The 20931-nt window shown below is 37.1% G+C and overlaps 1 protein-coding gene across 4 annotated transcripts in view; it reads left to right on the forward strand.

Moving 5' to 3' along the window:
- MAST2 (microtubule associated serine/threonine kinase 2) overlaps window positions 1-20931 on the forward strand; it is a 192420-nt gene that overhangs the window by 21634 nt on the left and 149855 nt on the right. For all 4 annotated transcript variants that reach the window (XM_035537681.2, XM_035537680.2, XM_050712246.1 and 1 more), the window contains exon 3: window positions 2014-2156. In XM_035537681.2, coding sequence (XP_035393574.1) covers window positions 2014-2156 — 143 coding nt within the window. The remainder of the gene's footprint in view (window positions 1-2013; window positions 2157-20931) is intronic.

Raw genomic sequence — 20931 nt, forward strand, 5'->3', positions numbered from 1 at the left:
CTATTTTGCTTATACATGAGCTGTTTTTGTGGAACTAAAAGGAGATATTGATAACTATATCATATGTTATTCTTGCTCTCAAGTGCTGGCATTTTGAATGGGTAGATAATTACATGCTTTGAATTGCTATTATAGGATACTTTTCTAGTGCTTTACTGAGATAAATACAGCATTGTACGTTTCTGTAGTTTTAGACCTCTGCAGAGGAGCAGAGTCATTGTATTTACACATAATTTGAAAATGAGCAAACCACAAAAATCATGTCCATAGCTGCAAGCAGCTTGAATGGGACTGAGAAAAGGTACTAATATGTTGGATCTTTATTTGCTTGCCAAAGTTGAGCCTTCTCATCTCTCATACTTTGCCTCATTCCGTTACTGTACAGTTAGTACATTACTTTTAACTTTTACTGAAAATTAACATAACCAAGGTACAAAAACAAAACAAACAAACCAGAAACACCCCACCATCACCCACATGGAATCGTGGATGATCGCATTGACAGTTTTCCAAATCTTGTAGCTGCTTTTATATAACAAATGTAATATTCCACATCTAATTCTAAGGTCAAGTTGAAGAATCCGCAAAAGAATAGCCTGCTGAGAAAAAGTGTTTTCTGCAGTATGTGATGAAAGATGCAGACTTCTTCCTGCTACTGAGTGCAACAAATGTCTTAGCCTCCTGTGATTCCTGTTGTAGAATCTGAGCATGTAGTAATCTCTTGAATGCAACCATGTTCACTGTACTTGGAAGGAGAAGGAGGGGAGGGCATGCACTGTTTCAGAACTAGTATTTCCTTTTCCCATATATAAATAAGTGCTTTGCACTGTTTTAATGTGGGAGGTAATGTCTAGGATAGTTTACTATTAACAGTCCATATTTCATTTTTGAGCTTTGGACATTGAAATAATTTAATCTGACAATCTTAATTTTTAAAGAAAAGAGGTATTATTTGCTCCCACTTTGCAGATGGTGAAATTGAATTACAGAGTCTGACTGGAGTTACAGAGGGGAAGTCATTTGGAAGCTAATAGTGGAATCAGGATTTAAATGCTTTTTCACTTGTGTTTTAACTGCTAGAATGTCTTCTCTTTTTATTGTGAAAGACATTGTACGTAAAAGGACACTGTCACTCCTGATACAGTCAAAATCTGACTTACTTTGTTTCTTTCTTGTTCTGGAAATTTACTGTTTGTCATTTTCAAAACAGTTTTATATTGACTAGAAAAAAAATGTATTGAGCAGATCCTCTTAAATGATTATTGTATACTTCCTGCAGTAAGGCACAATGGTGTGAGCTTGTTGAGATAACTTGTAGATCTTTGCGCTGTGCGTGCGGCATGGGAGATCAGCATCTGTACTAATACGATGCAAAGGAAGCTTAGAAAAAATACAGAATGTAGTTTTAGGATACTGTGATGTTGCTGACCAGTGAATTTCCTCTTAAAGAGAAAATATTGGTCCCTGACTCAAAGCAAAACAAGGGTTAAACATACACTATTTTCTGACCAGAGCTGAATGAAATCTGCTGCTGAATGTTGCAGTAGTATGGGAAAGCAGGGATGTCAGATTGGCTAAGTTATTGAGAAGAGGTAATATTGTAAAATTGAGTGTATTTTCATGAGAATTTTTAAAGTTATACTTCAAGGATATTGTAACATGAACATTTCCTCTTTGTAGGGCAATAAATGCTTTAATTGGCAGCAAATGCTGTTTTCTTCTTAATCGGTGCAAATTACAGAAAGGTATGAAGTGATAGAAGTCTGTTTCTGTAAGATTTTGGATTTGTCCGTTACCTGATAATGAAAGTAAATAATTTAAAAATATTTAATTATAAAAGGTAATGAATTCACAGGTAGTATACTTTTACAAGTTCTCTCCAATCAAAACTTTTAAATTGCTTTTTTATGAGCAATTTCTTCTACATATGCAACATTTGTTATCAGCATGGTATTATGAACTTGCAAACTTGTTTAAAAACAAGTTGATAGTATTTTGGTTTTGTTTTTAAAGGAAAACAGCTACTTCCCTTATCAAATAGTGTCCACAGTGGAGTGGGACAGACAATATGGCAGCCACCTGGAGATACCTCAAACCTGGTTCGCATGAGAAATCAGTCTCTAGGACAATCTGCTCCTTCACTTACTGCTGGCTTGGTGAGTAAGTCTGGCAATAATCTTGATGATTTCATGCTATAAATCAAGAGTGGTGTGATCCCTTGCTATGGTTTTTACCTTGCTTTCTCTCCTCCCTCTCACTGAAAGCCGCGTTTTGTTCATGTGCCCATTTTTTTGGGTTGGAGGTGAATTAAGAGAAGAATGTATTCATCCTGTTTTTTGACAAAAAAATGAAAAGGAAAAAATTGTGCGTACAAAGAATTATTTCTTTTTGGGGGAAGCTCTTTTTTGATGCTACTTAAGCTGCCTGATTCCTGAAAGAAAAAAAAATATCACTGGAAGTCTAGAGAGATGTGAGCATGGGAACCTGACCATCTGAAACAAGTTTAATTGGGAAGCAGCTTTCTGAGTAGCTACCTTGGCCTATTTCCCCAGAGAGCAGCTAGGGGGATGAAGCTGAAAGGAATAACTGTCCATGGAATTGAAAAGCTGGAACTGACATCTGCTGTTCTGCATGGTTTCTGTCAAACGGTTTTAGTAGAAATGAATATATTTTTGAAGAATGTTGCATCTGTTAAATTAGCATTCTCTAAGAAGAGAATGTTATATGTGGGAAGGAAATTCAACTGGCTATAGTCAAGATGGAATTGCAAACCAAAAGGAACATAACTTCTGTTTTTTGATGTTCCTTATTCCCTCTAACTATTTTAAATTTTTGAAGTGCAAGGAGAAGAGAAGTTTAAGAGTAGGAAAAGACAGCTATCAGCTATTTTTGGGCAGTCATACATGCAACATTAATTGTTCATAAATGGTAAACTAAAAGCAAAGCTAGAAGCTTATTTTTTTTGCCGAGTTTCCGTAATGTTGTCCCTATAGCAAGTGTTACTGAAATGAGCAAATTTTGGTGTGTCAACTGCACCATCTTGTAGGGCTGTAAGGAACTGGGTAAATGTTTCTTATATTGTAAGAAGCAATGACCCCTTCTAATGCTTCTAGTTTATTGAAGCAATGACCCCTTAAGTTAAATGGTGTACCTTGTATGTAGTAGCCCTTAGATTGCTACCCGTTAGACTTTTTTGGGAATCCTTGGCAGTATGGTACCACCAGGATTTGAAAAGAAATTAAAATCTTTGATGTCAAAAAATCCATGTGTTTGTGTTTTGGTTTCAAAATGAAGTGTTTGTAGTCTTAGCATTTTTAGATGTGCTACTACATTGATTTGATTTAATTGTATTGTCTTGTCTTTGGTGCCTGTCAGTAGATACTCTTCTGTTGGTTTTGGTCTTAAATATTTGTTCTTAGCAGTGGTTGTAATTTCTCTATATGAATAGAAGTAAAAATTGGCACATGAACATGACATCCAAGTACTTATCTGGTGGGGACTTAAGGAAAAAAAAAAAGAGGAAAAAGGGAAAAAGCAAAACATTGAAATACAGATTTATTGCCTGGTGGTAGGCAAATACCTTGAAGTTTTATAGCTTAATGAAAATAGCTATGCTTTAAACCAAAGCACTAGTTCTCAGATATTTAATTTGGAATCCTGCTTTGTTGTTTAACAGCTTCGCACAATTCAGTGGGCTGCAGATGTGTTTGCATGGTAGTGCTGCATATTAATGTGATGTATTTTCAGTTTGTCATGGCAGTGTTTGTGCTGTCTATCAAATGCTCTGATATGAAATGCAATGTCAATAATTTATTTTAAAATAATCATCTTTCTAATTAAAGCAGACAAATTCAGCTATAAATCCAGTATTTGTCCTTCTGTGTTGTTGCTAGGTACTGAAGTATATGGCCGTTTTCCTACCTCTGTATGGTTTATGGTGGGCTGTATGTTAATTGCAGTTGCAGTTAATTAAGCCTAGAAATTAAATTTTTTTATATGAAATGGGCTTCTAAAGCAATGACTAAAGAGCTGGTCACAGGATGAACACCTAATTAAATGCAGTGAGTCCTGGGATCTCAGAGCTAGTTATGTGTTTGCAGCTCTTCTAATATGCTTGTGGTATTGAAATATGTTTCACAAATTAGTACAGCAAAGGGTTTCTTGCCAGTATAATTAATCTTCTTAGAAGAATAGCTCTATTAAGAGATGAGTAGGTTCAGTAATGCAGAGTGTCATTTTAATGTGCCAGTCTTGATTGTTAGAGCATTTAATTCTCCTATTATTCGTTACTAATACAATAGAAGGATAGCTAGGGAGAAATGAGAGTGTGGTACTGGGAAGGCATAATACTCAGAGCTACGTGCGTTATTTCTGCTTCCACTTTATGGTACTGTAGGTATCAGTGTATTTTGCTTTGCCAAATTGCTTTGTTGGTATTCAGCGGTGGTGGTTTTTTTTTTTTTTCTGTGCTTAAATTTATTTTTTTCAATTTTGTTTACAAAGTTAAACAATAAATTAATGGTAGCAACTCCTTAGAAATTAGTTTGTAGCTTCTGAAACAAGACTGATAGCTAGGCTACTTACTAGCAACAGCTCAAGAATTGGAAATGACATTGTAACATGCTAAACTTCATAAGCATAATTTATTGTTAGAACGTTTCAGTTCTTTACATGTGTGATAATCTGGTTTAATGGGCTTGCATAGCACTTGCCACTAGATCCTTGACTTGAGAAGGAAGCCATCATAGCCTGAATGCCGAGTGCTCTTGTGATGTTGATCAGATCTGTGTGCCTTCTAAATATGTGAGGACTTCATACCATGACCTTCAGTTCATCATGAACTCTAAGACACGTCTGTGATTGTAGTAGATGGACTTCTGGTGAGGAGTGTCCTATGATTTTTATTCCATATTTAAGAATTTAATTCCCTCAGGTGATGCCGAAAAAAAGTAATTGGGGGGAATAAAGACACAGGCTTTGTTCTGGGCATCTCTGATATTTTCTGCTCTCAAGACTCAAATGTAGTAAAAATGAAGGAAAAAAATACAGGGTGATGGATAGAAAAACTGTGTATAAGGAATAGAAGGATAATAATGTGGAAAATCTCTCATGACTTAGTTTGGGGATTCATTTATCTGAAAACTTGGCTTGCAGACTCCCTGTCTTAAAGGAGTTAGGATTTGGATTGTGCTTTGAAGACAACTGATGAGAATGATTGGCGATAAGGATGCATTCTCTTTTGAAAAAAAGACATGAAAAGCATCAGGGCTTGTTAATTTTAGAAAGGGAAAAACTTGAGAAGAGAACATTATTGTAGAGGAGGTGGATTGGGAGGGTCTTTCTTGCAAACAGTTATTCTGACAAAATTCATAGAGTGAATTTGATTGCCAAAAGCAATTTATTTCAATGCCACAAAGTGTTAATATTCCAGGGTTGGAGTGTGTATGGGTGGACAAGGGATGATTTTTCCTTAATTTTTATTGTTAAGGATAGGCTGCTCAACTGGAGTACCACACCGTCGCCAAATATGTATTTATGTTTGTGGAGAAAGAGGAGTGTGCGTGCATGTGTGCGTGCGTGTTCTCTTTGCACATAGCACATCTCAAGCACTGTCTCCAGCTTTTTGTGAAAGAACATCCGATAGTGTGCTACCCATAAATTAGAATCACAGAATATCCCAAGTTGGAAGGGACCTGCAAGGATCATTGAGCCCAACTCCTGGGCTACATCTCTCATGCGTTGCTCACTATCTAGTGCCTGGAAAAATTAGAGATGGTCCAAGAATAAGAAACCATGCATGTTCCTGTTGCCAACAGTGGTGATGGGAAAACACTTGAAGGAAGCCTGTCATTGGAAAATTTGATACTTTTGTGAAAGAAATTTTGAACCTTTTTTTTCCCTTTCCTTCTTACAAACTTAAGCTTTCTGAACTGCTCCCTGTACTCCTTGAACTGAAAACTGAGCATCATTTTCGAAAATAAGGTTGAGGATTCTAGTTTAGCAGCAGGTCTCTTGTTGGCATAAACTTTCTTCCTTGTATTCTGTACCACACAATATATGGTCTGGGTCATTTTTTTGTTTTCAGAGATGAAGTCTGGTGACTCTGTTGGTGCCTTGTTAATCCTGATGCCAGACTTGTAAGGTTTCCTTCCAGAGTCAGTGTCCTGTTCAGAGAATAATTTCAAATGACTTATGGTTTTGCATCCGCTTTGCAAGGTAATGGTTAAAATGAGCCAATCATGTTGTAGAGTGCATCAGAAAGTTTGCCTTTCCCTGGTCTTGTTCTACAAGAAGTAGTTAAAAAAAACCACACACAACAAAACCTCTTAGATTTTGAATAACAATCTGGAGGACAGAAAGTCTCAGATGCAAGGCCTTGAAATTACTCACACGCTGAAGAACTTCCTGTGTTGAATTACACTAAGCCAGTGACAGCCCCGATTCAGCCTCATCTGTTCTGACCGTTCAGTTACCTAAAGCTGTGCTGATTAGGTTATTCTGAGCAGAACGGGGCAAACAGTCATCCTTGGGGCAGGGAGGGAGCCTGTGCTGGAAACCTGGTAACTGAGACAGACTTCACACTGTGGCATATTAGTTTTGCTGTTCAAGTTGAGGTGTGCTTTTTAGGAGAGAATATTCACTGTTGATTTTCTAAGTTTTTATTCCTTTGCTTTTGATTTAGTTTAGCTATATTAGAAATAGAATCAGTTGTACCTGATATATAAACCTCCTGTGGCAGTGTATTGCCCCTGTGCAGTTTGCTCTTTCTGCTCTTTATTACAAAATGTTGTACTTCACCTCTGTATCATTCTTGGCTACCAGAGAGAGTGGCTAGTTGGCTACAGGTTTGGGTTTGTAATGACACAATTTAGATTATTCCCTTTATATTCATGTTAAGGCTAAAACCAATTGCTGATGTCTGTAAAGTCTGGTGAGCAATTTGCGGTGGTGTTCTGCCATCTGCTGGTGGGCGTGTAGCAATTGAGATAAATAATTTAACCCTGAGATCTAAGTAACTTTTAGTAAAAGGTTTTCAGAGATCCTGCTAATTAATTGTTTGTGATTTTGCAGCACAAGAATGCTATTTGTGTGATTGTGTTCTACAGTAACCACTTGCTAATAATCTGGCTTCTTCTTTAGCTGGAGTATGAATTAGCTTCATATTTTAATGTACCATGGCTTGCAACAGTGATTTTCTGGTAACAGAAAGTTGGTGATTAGGATAGTTAAGAAGAAAATAAGATTTTTTTTTTTTTGAGGCAAATAGATCAATCATTGTTTTTTGCATTTTTTTGGGGTCAAAAGCTGTGTTGCCTAACTGTGTTTTGGTCTATAACCTGCTAGGTGGTGCTGAAGTACTGGAGGTTTCATCTCAGCATAGCGAATTGCATTTTCAACACAAAATGACACCATTGCTACAGGGCCAACCTAAAGAAGAGAGTGAGATGTTTTCCTGTATAGTGCAGCTAGAAGGAGACATTAACACTGTCTTGTTTGCAAATTTGCTACAGAAATTAACAATTGAAAAATCCAGCTGAAATGCAGTGTAGTTAGAAGTTCCACTTTTTTATATTCTGCTTCCAAAACCCTATTAGTTTTGAAAGGAAATTCTATATCTGGGTCTCCTACTTGGTTTGCAGTGCTTTAACAGACTCGCTGTGTATTATTTAGGATTATTCACTAATTTCACAGTGATGAGGCCTTGGAAGGAATGGAGTTTGTGGTGACTTGCAGGTATCTGATTAGCAAATTAAGCATTAGCTTGCAAAGCTGGTCTTCCACTGCACTCTAGCTTGCTGCTTGATACGAATGCTCACAGTGATGTGAGTGCACAGAGCTTAGACTTCTACCTCCTTGCAAAAGAATTAGATGTAATCTCTGTCTTCTTACTGAAAAATACAGCAGTAGTTGGGGGACAAGTCATTAATGCCAGTTGTGTGTAGAGCTACCTCCTGCCGATTGATTGCATACTTATCGCAGGAGCAGACGTTTGAGTCTGATGAGAAACCTTCATTTACATTTGTGTGTTCTGAAACATGCAGCTGCTCTTTTTCCAAAATGTTTTGTTATAGGTAACCTTACTTTTTGCTTGTGTTTTAGGAGATAAGGTGTTGACTGTTTAAATGTTGCTGAAGACATTTGAAAATATTTTTAACTGAAAAATAATCAAAAATATTAAAATAATAAAAAATAATTAAAGTTACAGCTCATGAAGACCATATACTTGTTCTGGGGTGTAAAGAACTTTTAATACTTGACTTTACGAGTCTCATATTATTAGAAAAGTAGAAGATAGAAGAGGACTATGGTTATATGAATGAAATTTATTACTGTATCAAGTCATGGAAATTGTGTTTTAAAATAGCAGTAATAGCCTGAGTTGGGAAGTAAATGGATTTCCAGATTAAGATCATGTGAAGCCTAAGTTTATGCATACTAATTAAAAATTTACATTTGCTTATCCTGTGAAGTCTGTGAGCAAATCTTTGAGAGTTTGGGTAAGTTACGGATTTCGGAAGATGTGGCACTGAGGAGATTAGATAGAAGGTAAGTGTTGCCTGAAGAACTAAAGCACTGTCCAGATTTGTGTTTTCTTGAAGGGACTGGATTTGAGGGAGAGGTGGGGAGCAAGTTCTGGGTGGAGGGTTGGACATACTGGCACGGGCTGAGTGATAAGACTTGAAAGTGAGGACAAGGATCTGACAATGTGGAGAAGGGGAGAATCAGGCCTTTTGCAGAGGAGTAAATGTCATTATAAGCAAATTGCAGAAGAGCTTCTTTGAACATACTTGAGTATTCTGAGCACTAGGCAGTGCCTAGAGTGCTTGCAGAGATTTACCTTTGTCACAGCTTTAAGGCATCTCTGGTGGGAAAAGTGAAACGCATATGCTATAATTCTGCATATTTTCTTGATAAATTCGGGAACATATGCTTCACAGTGGCATTCCAAACTGATCGTCCTGTTAGGATTTTCACTATGAAATTTCATTCTAAATAATGAATGCGTATCTGAATAAAGAACTGCAAATAATTGTGACAAATTCTGTACCACTGTTATGCTTAATATATAGTGCATAGTACTTGAACACAGTCAGCATCTTGCTATGAAGTCTTTTCAGTCTTTTCAGGTCAGCATTTTTTTAACTCCAGTTAAGTGTATATCATTTTGGAGTGGACTCATTGGCTCAAAGGGGGTTTTCATACTGGAAAGAAAAATTTGAACACCCTTCTGTGTAACCTGAGGCTTGTCATCATAGGAAATATGAATTCATAAAACTTGCCTTGTGATAATTGTTAGGCACTAGACTGTCAGTTTGAATGATTGCAGTTCTCATTATCTTCAGATGCTGTGTGTTACTTTTTGTCTATGAATATGTTGAATTGATTTTTGGCACGTGCAGTCAGTTCTGCTCCTGACAGCAGCACTATTGTAGGTGTAAAGTGAGAAACTGCTGTAGTGTGCATGGAAAATTAGCTTTTTTTTTTTTTTTTCTTGGGGAGGTGTGAGGAACTTAAGACAATACAAAGAGTTATTCAGACAGTCTTGAATAGACATTGTCACTGGAACGATGCTTTGTTCCATAAGAGTGTTCTGTGATTCCTTTTGGCCTTTATATGAGAATATACTGATGTAGACAGTAAAAGCAAACAAACTTGAAAAATCTAAAGTATTCAGAAGTTTCCTTATATATATATATTTTTTTTTTTTTTTTGGTAGGTATTACTGTAGGCAGCATGAGATGTCCACGTTTAGTATTTTAATGTAGCTGCTTTCTGCATCTGGTAACTGTTTCCTAGGATGCGGTAGGTAATGAGAAGGTCAGTCTTCAAGCATGAGATAGTTTGGTTGCCTGAGTTTCAAGCTACTTTGTTCCAGTAATACACACTGTTTTGAGCTTTAAGTTATCTATAAAAAAACCCCTCATAAGTCTGTGACTAACAAAAGCTTTGGAAATGCTCTAGAAATTAGTAGCGTAATCCCCTGTGTTTGGCAGCTATTTTGTTGTTTGGTGTGTTTTAACTGTACTGTGTTATTTTGGTTTATCCACGCCATGCAGTGCATCTTCCCAGCAAAACAGTTACAGCTCTAGAGACTTGGTGATTGCTTATTCTACTGCTTTGAGGAAAATGGGAATACAGTTGTTTATATGCTTCACCTCTGAACAGCTGTAGCTCAGAATCTTGCCTAAGAGTTAATCTACAGTCCTTATTACCTTGAGATTACTAGAGGGGGAGAGGTGTTATCACTTGGCAGAGATAAGTTCAGCCTTGTAACTGAAACAGTACTAAAGCCTGAGGCTTATGCAACAATCCTGATATCTGAACTTTGATAAACTGAGATACAGAGAGGTTAAATCACTTGGTCATCAGTAAAACTGGGAGGAAAGCATACCTCACAGACTTTCTGTGAAGCTCAGTTTATTAATGTTAGGAAAACTCAGATGGACAGGGCTATGAAATAACTTATTTCTGCAGTCACTTTATAGATAGTGTACCTGTATCACTCACCTATTACTGATTCCGGTAAAGGTACTGTTCAGATTCTGAAGTCAATTATTCAAAGTAGGAAATGCCTTGGTCTTTTTTCTGGGCTTTACTTCATTGTTATTGCTAACCTGAGCATTTCTGCAGTTTTTAACTCTTCAAAGGTGGGAACTGCAGAGTCATTGGTCTGTGAGAACACGAGGTATAAAATCAGAATAACCATTACACTTGCAGTCTTGATTTGGAGTCCATATAGTTCTTTCCTTTACAAACTAGGAGTAATATCCTTTACAGACTAGGAGTAATTACCAGGCTGTTTTTTCAAAGCGTCATTTATTATTGGGAATACATGAGGAAGATTACTGTATTGCAACATTTTGGACTGATCCAAATTTTGTTCACTGAAAAGCAGTTGTGGCTGGTTAAGTATGTAAAAGCAAAATTTATTGTGCTTCATCTGAAGCTTTGTTTGCTTCTTGCTTTTGTTGTTTATTTCAGTGACCAAGTTTCCATTTGGGAAAAAAATAAAAATGGATTCTGTGTACATCATGAATATGTCATGTTGAAACTGTAGTGCAAGTATGCAAAAATGTGTGTCAGTGTGAACTTTAAGTTATTGGCAAGGGGAAAATGTTTATAACAGAGGACTGAAAGAAGTACAGGGTTTCAGATCTGTCATGAAAGGATGTGAAATGTAATTAACCTAAAATAACCTTTAAAATATTTTTGAGCCTGATAAATTAAATGAGCTGTTGAGATAACTTAATGAGAGATTTTAATTTTATACCTTAAATAATATCCTATTAAAATCCTCAAGATTTTGCTTTGTGATGGAATCCACTGAGACTTATATTTTCACAATGACCTCATGATTCAGTAACGTTGTTAATATATTTGGTGTGTATTTGAGGGTATTGTCTAGGTTAATGGCAGCATTTGTTCTTTAACTGCTTGAAGCCACAAAACTCTAATTGAAGATACGAATGTTCAAACCTCATTATTTTAATGAGGTCATATGGTATAGCGACAGTAAAAAATAGTTACACGATGAACCCCTATTGCAGAGTTGCATAATTTGCCCATGGAAACAAAGTATTGTGTGAAACTTGAAATTAAAATTCTCTGCCTTGGATTTTAAATAAAACATGCAACTTTAAATCTAAGGTGCTTTCTGTATTTGTCTTCAGTCACAATTAGAAGGGAGTATTTGATAGTCTTTATGTTAAAGGTATGCAGCTATGTTGTTAGTTTACACAGATATGGTTACACTGCACACACTAAAGTTTTCACACTGGCTTCTAGTAGAAGCAAATGTAACCACATAACTCTGCAGAGATACTTTTGGCAAATTTGCATCTTGAATTTTCTGAATATTGATAATTGAACTAATTTACTTAATGAGTGTTGCCAAGGAAAATACATAGTGTGTTTATCACTCTGTCAAGAGTCCAGGGGTCGGAGGCAAAGGTCAAAGTGTTCATCACTGCTTTCATTTCATCAGGGTTGCCAACCTTGGTTGCCTGTTTGCAGCTTTGTATACTGTGCTATCTCTAGTGAGAGCCGGATCCTTTTAAAGACTCCTGACTATTTTGATGTCCCTAAGTTTGTGTTCCTACTATGTTCTCCCATAAATATTTATTTTTCTCTGTGGCTTCCCCTATCTCCAGAAAACAGGAAGAAAACTCTCCCCAGCAAATATTCATTTTCATTATTTGACAGTAGCTAGAAAAGTTACGAGTCAGACTGCTTTGTGTACAAGTATACTTCTTCTGTGACCTCCTTAATTCTTCTCCACTCTACGTTCTTTGGGCTGTGGGCTACTGGTCTGGAGATCTTACGGTGAAAGCTATAGTGTTGTATCTTATATTACAGATCTATTGTTGGTCAAAATTTGCACCAAATTTTTTTTTTTTATCATACAGTAACTAGTTCTTATACAACCTTTGTTTCTGTAGTATTTTCTTGCTAAATGAAGTGTTCCGAATCATGAGCTTTTCATCCACGAGCTCTTCAATTCTGCTCAAATGACCATTCGCAACATAAAATTAAGTAACCGTTTGGTTGTTTTAGGTAAGTTTTTGTTGTTTTGCTTTAATTCACCCAAATAATTTGACTTTCAAACTAAACTAAAATGTAGGGTGCTTTGAATTTAAAACACAGGTACAAGATTGGCTTACTATACTATAAATTATAGTAATTTCAAGAGAAAAGAATTGTGGTGCGTATCTTCTTCAATTAAGTACATTAATGATGCATGACCTTCCATCTGCTATCTGGTTTCTTTTTTTTGTCCCATTATTAACCAAGGCTTTTAGCATCGAGCTTTGCCTGTATTGTATGAAATCTCCATCTGAGAATGGTTGTGGACAACCTTAAGTAATTTTTAGCTCCGTTTTTCTTTGCTCATCAGGAGACTTCTCTGGTTGGTTGAGGGTTTAAAAGTAGGTAATCACAGTTTCACGTTCTGGAGAATGTAGTGAATGGATGATTAAACTCTGTTTTGTGTTAACTAAAATGGAGGAAGTTGATTTAACTTGATTCCACCCGAGCTACGTAATTGAGCTCAACCTGTTTGTTCGGAGCTGCTGCTCTGTGCTGAATACCTCAGTCCAGACGAGTGGGAAGTGTATAATAATGCCCACTAGCCTTAAGCAAAATTATATTTTTTGCTATCTGTTTTCTGGGTAATTACTTTAATCACATAACCATGTCAGAATTTGAGCATTTTATGCTGAGGACTGGCTGTTTCATTTACATCAAGTTCTTGTGTCCAAGTATTTTGTCCCCAAAGAAAAGTAAGTGGGAAAGATGAAATGTGTTGGGGTTGTGGCTGAGTGGTGCTGCATGTTTAAAGGAACCCCCAACCCCAGCTGCATCAGGGTTGAAACCTGGATCTCATTAAGTAGTAGTAATCTGGGGTCTGTCTTACCCACTACGTGACCAGGGTAAGTGGTGCTGACGGCAGTGTGCCGAGGAGACTCGGGCACTGTAGAATGAAATCTTAGTGGGAGGAGATTTGTTACTTGTGTGTAAACCAGAGATACAGGTAGCATTGCTTTTATCCTTAGCAGCACTCAGTTCTAGTTCAAAATGTAAGTCAAAAAGCCACACTTTAATAGCAGCTGGAATAAATATATGCAGGCAGAACTAAAAATAATCAGAAAAACCTATTAAAGTTGCTTTCAGTTTCAAGAAGATGAACTGATTTAGGAGAAAGCTTGTGAAAGAGTGAGGAACCTCAGCAAAGAGACCTGTTCCTTTATAGTCTCTAGGGAACCTAGGTAAAGACCTCCTGTTAGACGCACAGAGAAATGCTGTTTCCTCTTCCCACCTGCAAAGGACAGTTAAGAATGGTTAAAAGGAAAATGGAGTGGTTAAAAACAGGATAAAGGAGGTTGTTAATTCAGTGAATAAAAGGAGATCATGACACAGCTTTCGACACAATTCAGGGATGAAACATGTGAACCACTAATTGTGCTGTGTAACCTATTACTTAAAATAGTTTCAGTAGTTGAGGACTGGAAACTGGCAAAGGTGGTACCAATGTTTAAAAAGAAGAGATCTGTGGAGTTAGACATGCAGGTGTTCCCTTTGTGCTCCAGTTGCCTGTTACTAGTGCAATTAACCATTTGGTTGTATCTAAACAGCATTTGAATAGATCAGTCTTACCGAGTCATTCAGATACCCCTGACAGTGCTGATCTCACTGTTTATACTCTGCTCTTACAGTAAGTTTTTCATCAGTGGTTTTATATTTATTTCTAGGTCATCAATTAAAATGCTGAATAGTCTTATATGCATGACTGTTCTGTTGACACAAAACGGTCCTATTCAGTACTGATTCTTCTTCTGACAGCTACTTTTTAAAATTCAATTGACTGCCTGGTTTTTAATCCAGACAGTTTTGCTGTTTCCCAGAGATACATTTTTTGGAAATGTAGTTTGTTGGCAAGTTAAAGGCTCCAAAGAATTCTAAGTCTGATGTTTGCATGTTTACTTTAACAGCAGGGGCAGTAATTTAATCCTCCCTTGCTCCCCCTATCCAAAAGCACCTAAGAACTCTTCTCAGAAATGGCAGCGATTTATTTGGAACCTTATTTTCCATAACAGTCTCAACAACTGATGTTATTTCTACTTTTGCACTTTACTTGGAGAAGTTGATACAGGATTAAAATAATTATTTTGCCTGGGTTTGACATGGTGCTGGTTGCACTGAAACCTCCTGGGTAATCTGTTTACTCCTTAACTCTAGCTTGGCTGGACAGGAATGGTTTTTTTGGACTTTTCCACTCTTCTTCCTGTTACAAAAAGAGCTTTGAAGGCAGTACTGAGAAGGAAATTGGACTGCTAGTGTGGGAAGTTCAGGAGCAAGGCTCTTCCACGTAGCATGGAACAGAGCAAATTTCTACAATAAACTGATGCTGATGCCAGATAACTTTGAGATATATTTAGAATCATGCTGCTATTGTCACACTTGTGGTTTTTTTCATCCCACTTCACACTTCTGTTTAGTTGCTTTCCATTTCAGTGTCTTCAGAAGGAAACCTTAGGAGAGTGAGGTTTCTTCAGCTTCACCACCTGTTTTGGAAAGAGTGGCTCCTTCCCTTGAATTCTACCTTGACTGTACTGATTTGCATTCTGGTATGAGATCATCCTGCCAATATAAGCTTTTTTACTTGACAGTATTGGCAATTTTTGAAATTTCCTTTCAATATTAAGCCTTTGACATTAGCAGATAATTTTTCAGCATGCAACTGTGGATTGCTACTGGTGGTTGCTGGTTTTCTTCTTCTCTGAAGTCCTAATGTTGTGGTAGAATTGAATTCTCTGTTTTCTAATGTAGTTTCCTGCCATAATTAGTTTTGTCCTGGATCCTGTCAGACTCGGTATGTTACCAGCTTTTTGAGAAGCTTCTCTTTTTGATGCATAGAAAAAAGCCTCTCCTTCTTTTTCATGGAAAGAATTTTCTCTAGGGATGGTGCCAAGACTCAGAAGACCAAGAAATCATGACCAAGAAATTACGGCTTTGTATTTGACTGTAATCAAACTGTCTCTCAACATCATTTTGTCTCTCCAGAGCTGGAAGAGATCTATGGGTGCACATGTATTTTTGGCATTGGCTTTAGCCAAATCTGAAAGTAATGGCGTAAATGATTATGATTGCAAGAAACATTGAACAGTGGTAGGGAATCAAAGTTAGCGCAATTATTCCTTCTTTCCTGGCAACTTCCAAGCCTCTGGCCAATTTTATCCAGGCTTGAAAAGAGGAAGAAATGTCAAAAATAATTGTAATTGCAATTTCATAAGAATTGGAGCCGAGTAGGAGACACCCCCGCAAGTTCTCTCTGAGAGAGATGCAGTCCACTGTTTATTGTGGCTTGATAGCACTGGCTGACACAAATATCGCAGAGCACACAGCTCACCGATTAGCTGGGGGACATGCTGTCTCCTTTGGGTGCAGGCAAAATAGGAGAGCTGAAGCTGCTTTTAAAGAACACAGGAGGTAGCAAGATGACAAAAGGCAAAATTGAGTATGTAGGAAACCTGGTGTTTTTAATTCTGTTGCTCGAGGAGCAACTTATTTGTATTGTAGTACTGAAAGAATCTGACATCCTTCTGTCTCTAGAAGCACGGATGTTAGTGACCTAACTCTGACAAGGCTGGAAGGACAGCTTTTGAAACACTTCTCGTAATACTTCCTCGTTGTCAGTTCGGCGTATTACTTTTTATCCGTGGAGGGAACGATGGGAAGCTGATGCAGCAAACAGGTCTTTCCATGTGTCCTCTTCACAGCATTCTGTGCCTGTCCCAGCCTGAGACTGCACTGAAAGGTTAGCACAAGGAAGCGATGAGTGTCTTTCCTGGGCTGTAAATCTGACCTTAAGAAAGCACGAGGAGGGGAACCCTCAGGTTTTGGTTGTGCATCATGAAGCAGAGCGTACTTGTGGCATCGTCTGCAGTTTTATTTCTTTGCTTTTTAGTATTAAAGACATTTAAAAAAATTGTATTCTACAAGCTTCAAAGAGACACTATTATCTAATTGGCTTTTGGTTAGGAGGATACTGATTTCTAGGTCAATGTAAAACAAATGAGCATTTAAATTGAAGAGGAGCAGCTGTTCCAAAGCCCCTTTCCACAGTGCCTGGTTTTGTTAAGGATAATTATATCTAATTTTAAATTATGATAGCTTTGAGTATTGAGCTTTGCCTTGTTACATCCAGTAGCTCATTCTCCTTCATCAGTAAGAATGTTCCATTATGGAGCTAGGTTTCTGATTTGATTTATTTTTCTGGGCCTTTTGAATTACAGAGAGAAATACAGCTTTAAAGATTTTTTTCAACACTTTCATGCAACTGTTGCCATACTCCTGTTTTCTTTTTTGAGATCTTAAAACAGATACAGTATTGTCTGTGATTTCTGTGGAAAGATACTGCTGAGAAAATATATGTTTATGTAAATACGCAACATTTTTGTTCGTATTTTGGCTTGAAAATGGAAACCTTAGCCTCTAGTGCTGAAAAATTCAAGAAAGCTCTTGTCAACCCTTAGAAGGAAACATATGCTAAAGATGTCCTGTGGATTGCATACTGCTTGTTTCAATTAACACATTGATATTCCCTGTCAGTTCTTGAGACAAAAGCCCAGGTGACAATTCAAACGATGCCTGAATGTCATATTTTAATTTTGTACTGGTGAGCTTTGATTTATTTACTTTTTTAAACAAAGAATGAAAGATTGTAACTACAAAGCTCAATGTTGCATTAATTCAATAGGATGTCTGAACACTTTAAAGATCATATATTGTGAATATGTTGCTGTTGAAATAAAGCACGTTTGTTTTTTTATCAAGTGTTGGTTGCTGGACATGGCAGTACTGTAACATCATGCGTAATGACTGTATGCTTGAATTGAATTTGGAATACAATGTAACTGTAATTTGCAATAAATGTAAAATATTTTTTTTCTTTTTAACATGAAGCCCTACAGTTTTTTTTCCTGCTAGTTTTATGGAAAGAGATTGTCTTCGCACACCTTTTAAAATAATTAATGTCACACTTTTCCTCTGAGAAAATGCTTTGGGGCGCTAAGTCAACATCTCTCTTTTTTTTGTTTCCTTTCCCATGACTGAATGCAATAGGTTCTGTTGAGCAAAAGTAAAAAAAATAAAGCGTGAGAGAGTGCCAAATTTTTATGCATCTAGGATTTTTTGAGAAAAATAGTTTTCAAAGAAAAATACACAGAAGAACTCTTAAAAATGGGAGGTCTGATACAGATCCTGGCGGAAGAGAAGAAAAAAATTGTCATTGCACTTGGAAACCTTTGAAATCGTGAATGAATTCATTGCTTTATCAGTGCTTTTTTTTTTTTGTGTGTACTGAATAAATGTAGGGAAAAAGGATTTCTATTTACAAAAAAAAACACACAACAAAACAACAAACTTTTAAGTCATCTAGCATTTTAAGGGAGGATGACAAAATTTTGGGAAATGTATAGCAGAAGTTTTTCTATAGCAGCAAAAAGAGAAGAATAAAAATCTGTCAGAAGCCATCAGCCAAGAACCTGCCTGTTACGCATTTCCCTGCATATCAATGTACGCTTAGTCCAGTGTGGACAAGGACAGCAGGGGAGAGTAAAATCCTCTAGCCTCAAATGTGTTGGCTTATCTTCAAGTATTTCTTTCAGAGACAGTGTTTGAATCGATGTCATTGGTCTTAAGCAGACAAAATGATATGATTTAATGGCATGGGGACATGTCCAAGCACTTTAAACGTCATCTGGAAATGAGGGTAAAACCATGCATGTATTTAAGGTATGTTGAAATGAACTGTGTGTGGATTAAGTTGGAAGAATATATTCAGTGCTGTAGACTCTGTTCTGAGTGGAGTGATGAAAGAAAAATAAGTTAACTGAAATGTTTTTTTTTTTTCGAATGCGTATGTCAACAGTTTAATTCCTTATTTGTAGATGTTAAGTTAGTGTAATATAAGAGAAGGGGCTATTTTGCCGAGCATCACATTTTTGTTCTGAAGAATTTAGTGTTCACAATGACAAAAATAAGTGAAATACAGCTTGGTATAGTCGTATACCTCTGGGATTTCTTGTTCTTATAACTCTTCAACTCTGCGAAGAAAGCACCATTTCTATGCAAAAACTTGTCTTGCTTGGTCTTGAAAGTCAAATGTGGCTTTAATGATGAAGTAAAGATCAGAAGCAGAAGTTTGGGAAGAGTTTGCAGATAGGGCAAGTCAGTATGTGAGAACCACTGCTGCTGTGGGGGGCTGCAGAAAAAGTGCCATTAGCCAGGAATGTGGAAGAACTGAAGAGGACAGTTGAGGAAGCCTTCTGCATAGTAAAGTTTTCTCAGGGTGTGCCAGTGTGAGATATGAGATCCATCCCAAGTTTTCCGTTCTGTAGAACCAGTTTCTGCGGGTAAATAGATCACAGGCTAACTGGCTTTAAAGCGTTCTTTTCTGTGGGATTCTTGAAACTACAGATTTTGTTGTTTCTATCACCTTTTCAGTAAATATGAATACCTTTCATTAGGGAAATTGGACAGGAGTTGGTATTAGGTCCTTGAGCTTTGGCTTTGTTCACGTTCCCATTAAAGGTATTCATTACTGATGTTCAAGTCCAAATGTCTCTAAAGCATGAGAACTATCCCAGAATCAAGTAACAGAATCCTGATTTTGGCAATGTCATCTAAACACGTACTAAACAGTTGTTCCTTCAGGTTTAGATTTGCAGCAATAACTTCTCCACCTATCAGAACAAGTGTTTCCTTTAAACATGGAATTGTATTTGAAATGTAACATCAGAGAAGTTAGTTTCCATTCTGTTCTAATGCCAGTTTTAACTTCAGAACAAGAATGTTTACATAGTGAATACAACATCTTATGTAAATATTAAAGTTTAATTGAAGATTCCTTTCCAAAGATGTTAGCTTTCTAGGTGGCTTGAGCCAAGGAACTTGTTTCTGCCTGGAAGCTGGTGTCTCATCTGAATATACCTTCTATGGTACAGTATGAAAACAGTTGGGCTGTAGTTGAATGAACCCTTTCCTCCACCCTTATCGACAGCAAATTTACATTTGTATGGCAGAGGAGTGGGTAAGCCGCCTTCCATAGTGGATTGGGTGTGGGGGATGGGGCATTTCTGCACAGGAATCTAAACCTAACAAAATGGAAACAGAAAATTCACTGTGAAAGCTCGAGTATTGTGGAAAACTGGAGGATTTTAGGCATTTTCTAAGCACTTTTCTCCCTAGGACCAAGCCTCATAAGCAGCATTTGTTGTGGTTCAGAATGAGTTCCTATTACAATTCATTGTCAATGCACAGCTTTGCTCTGCAGGTCTTAGTTTCTCCAATTGAATGCTGCAAATAGGCAGGAAATCCAGAAGAAATTCAGTCAAGCTGTCAGGCGAGTTTCCTTAGGTTGACTGCCAAGTTGTGTGTGTGTGTGTGTGTGTGTTTTTAAACAAGTTACCTCATCAACCTTCCTTGTTTCCGTAGTCTGTCAGTTTGTCTCAAAGGGACACGTTTATAAATCTCTGGATAAACATAGCTCGATCAAAATAAATAAATAAAAATCCCCAAATACTTCAGTTTCAGATTGACAGTGAAACAGTTGGCTCATTTGGTTGCACAGACAAATGTTACCAAAGATTTAAGAAAAACATTCCATTGAAATTGTCAGCTAATAATCTTCCGGAAAGTGATCTTTTTTTCCCAGCAGACGATGTGTTATGTAAGGAAGTGTTGGATCTTTAAAGACTGCCGCAAACTGATGTCCTGTTGTTTTTATTTGTTGCTAAATAGAGTAAGAAAAATAATGAGTTTTGACTCATGAAAAGTGTGAATTTTGAATCTCAGTATGCTAGGTTAAGGTATTGTTCTTTTCAAAGTTCCTTGATAATAAAAGCATGTGATAAAAGCATTACATCATGTTGATGATAACTGGAAAGCTGTGGTTGTTGTAGCCTGATTTTGAATGTGAGTGCTCTTGTTGTGTGGAAAATGATCCATAAATTGATCTTCATCATTGGATCATGCTATTGTGTATTGTGGACTTTCTTCACACCACATCTCCCCATAAGCAGGGTCCAAGTTGTGTTGAGAGGATTTCTGGTGTTTCTGTAGCAAATACTAAATATCACAAGCAGCTTCGTTATATGTTGTATAAGCTGTCAGTGTCGATGGACTTAGACCTCTAGCCTTACGAGTGTAAGGTGTGCAGCTGTTTATTGAATTCACTTAAACTACCCTGGAGAGTACACAAAGCTTTGGTCCACAGTGTAATGATTTGATTGCCAAGATAGCCTTTAGTGGTTTTGCTTTTATGGTAGAGGCAGTTCTCCATTCTGATCCGACGGTACAGACCACAGAAGATGGCAGGATGCAGTGACCTGAAAGAACCACAAAGTCATAGCAAAACGAATTGCTCTTCAT

Source organism: Cygnus atratus, chromosome 8, assembly GCF_013377495.2.
Source record: "Cygnus atratus isolate AKBS03 ecotype Queensland, Australia chromosome 8, CAtr_DNAZoo_HiC_assembly, whole genome shotgun sequence".
In the NCBI taxonomy this organism is placed as follows: domain Eukaryota; kingdom Metazoa; phylum Chordata; class Aves; order Anseriformes; family Anatidae; genus Cygnus; species Cygnus atratus.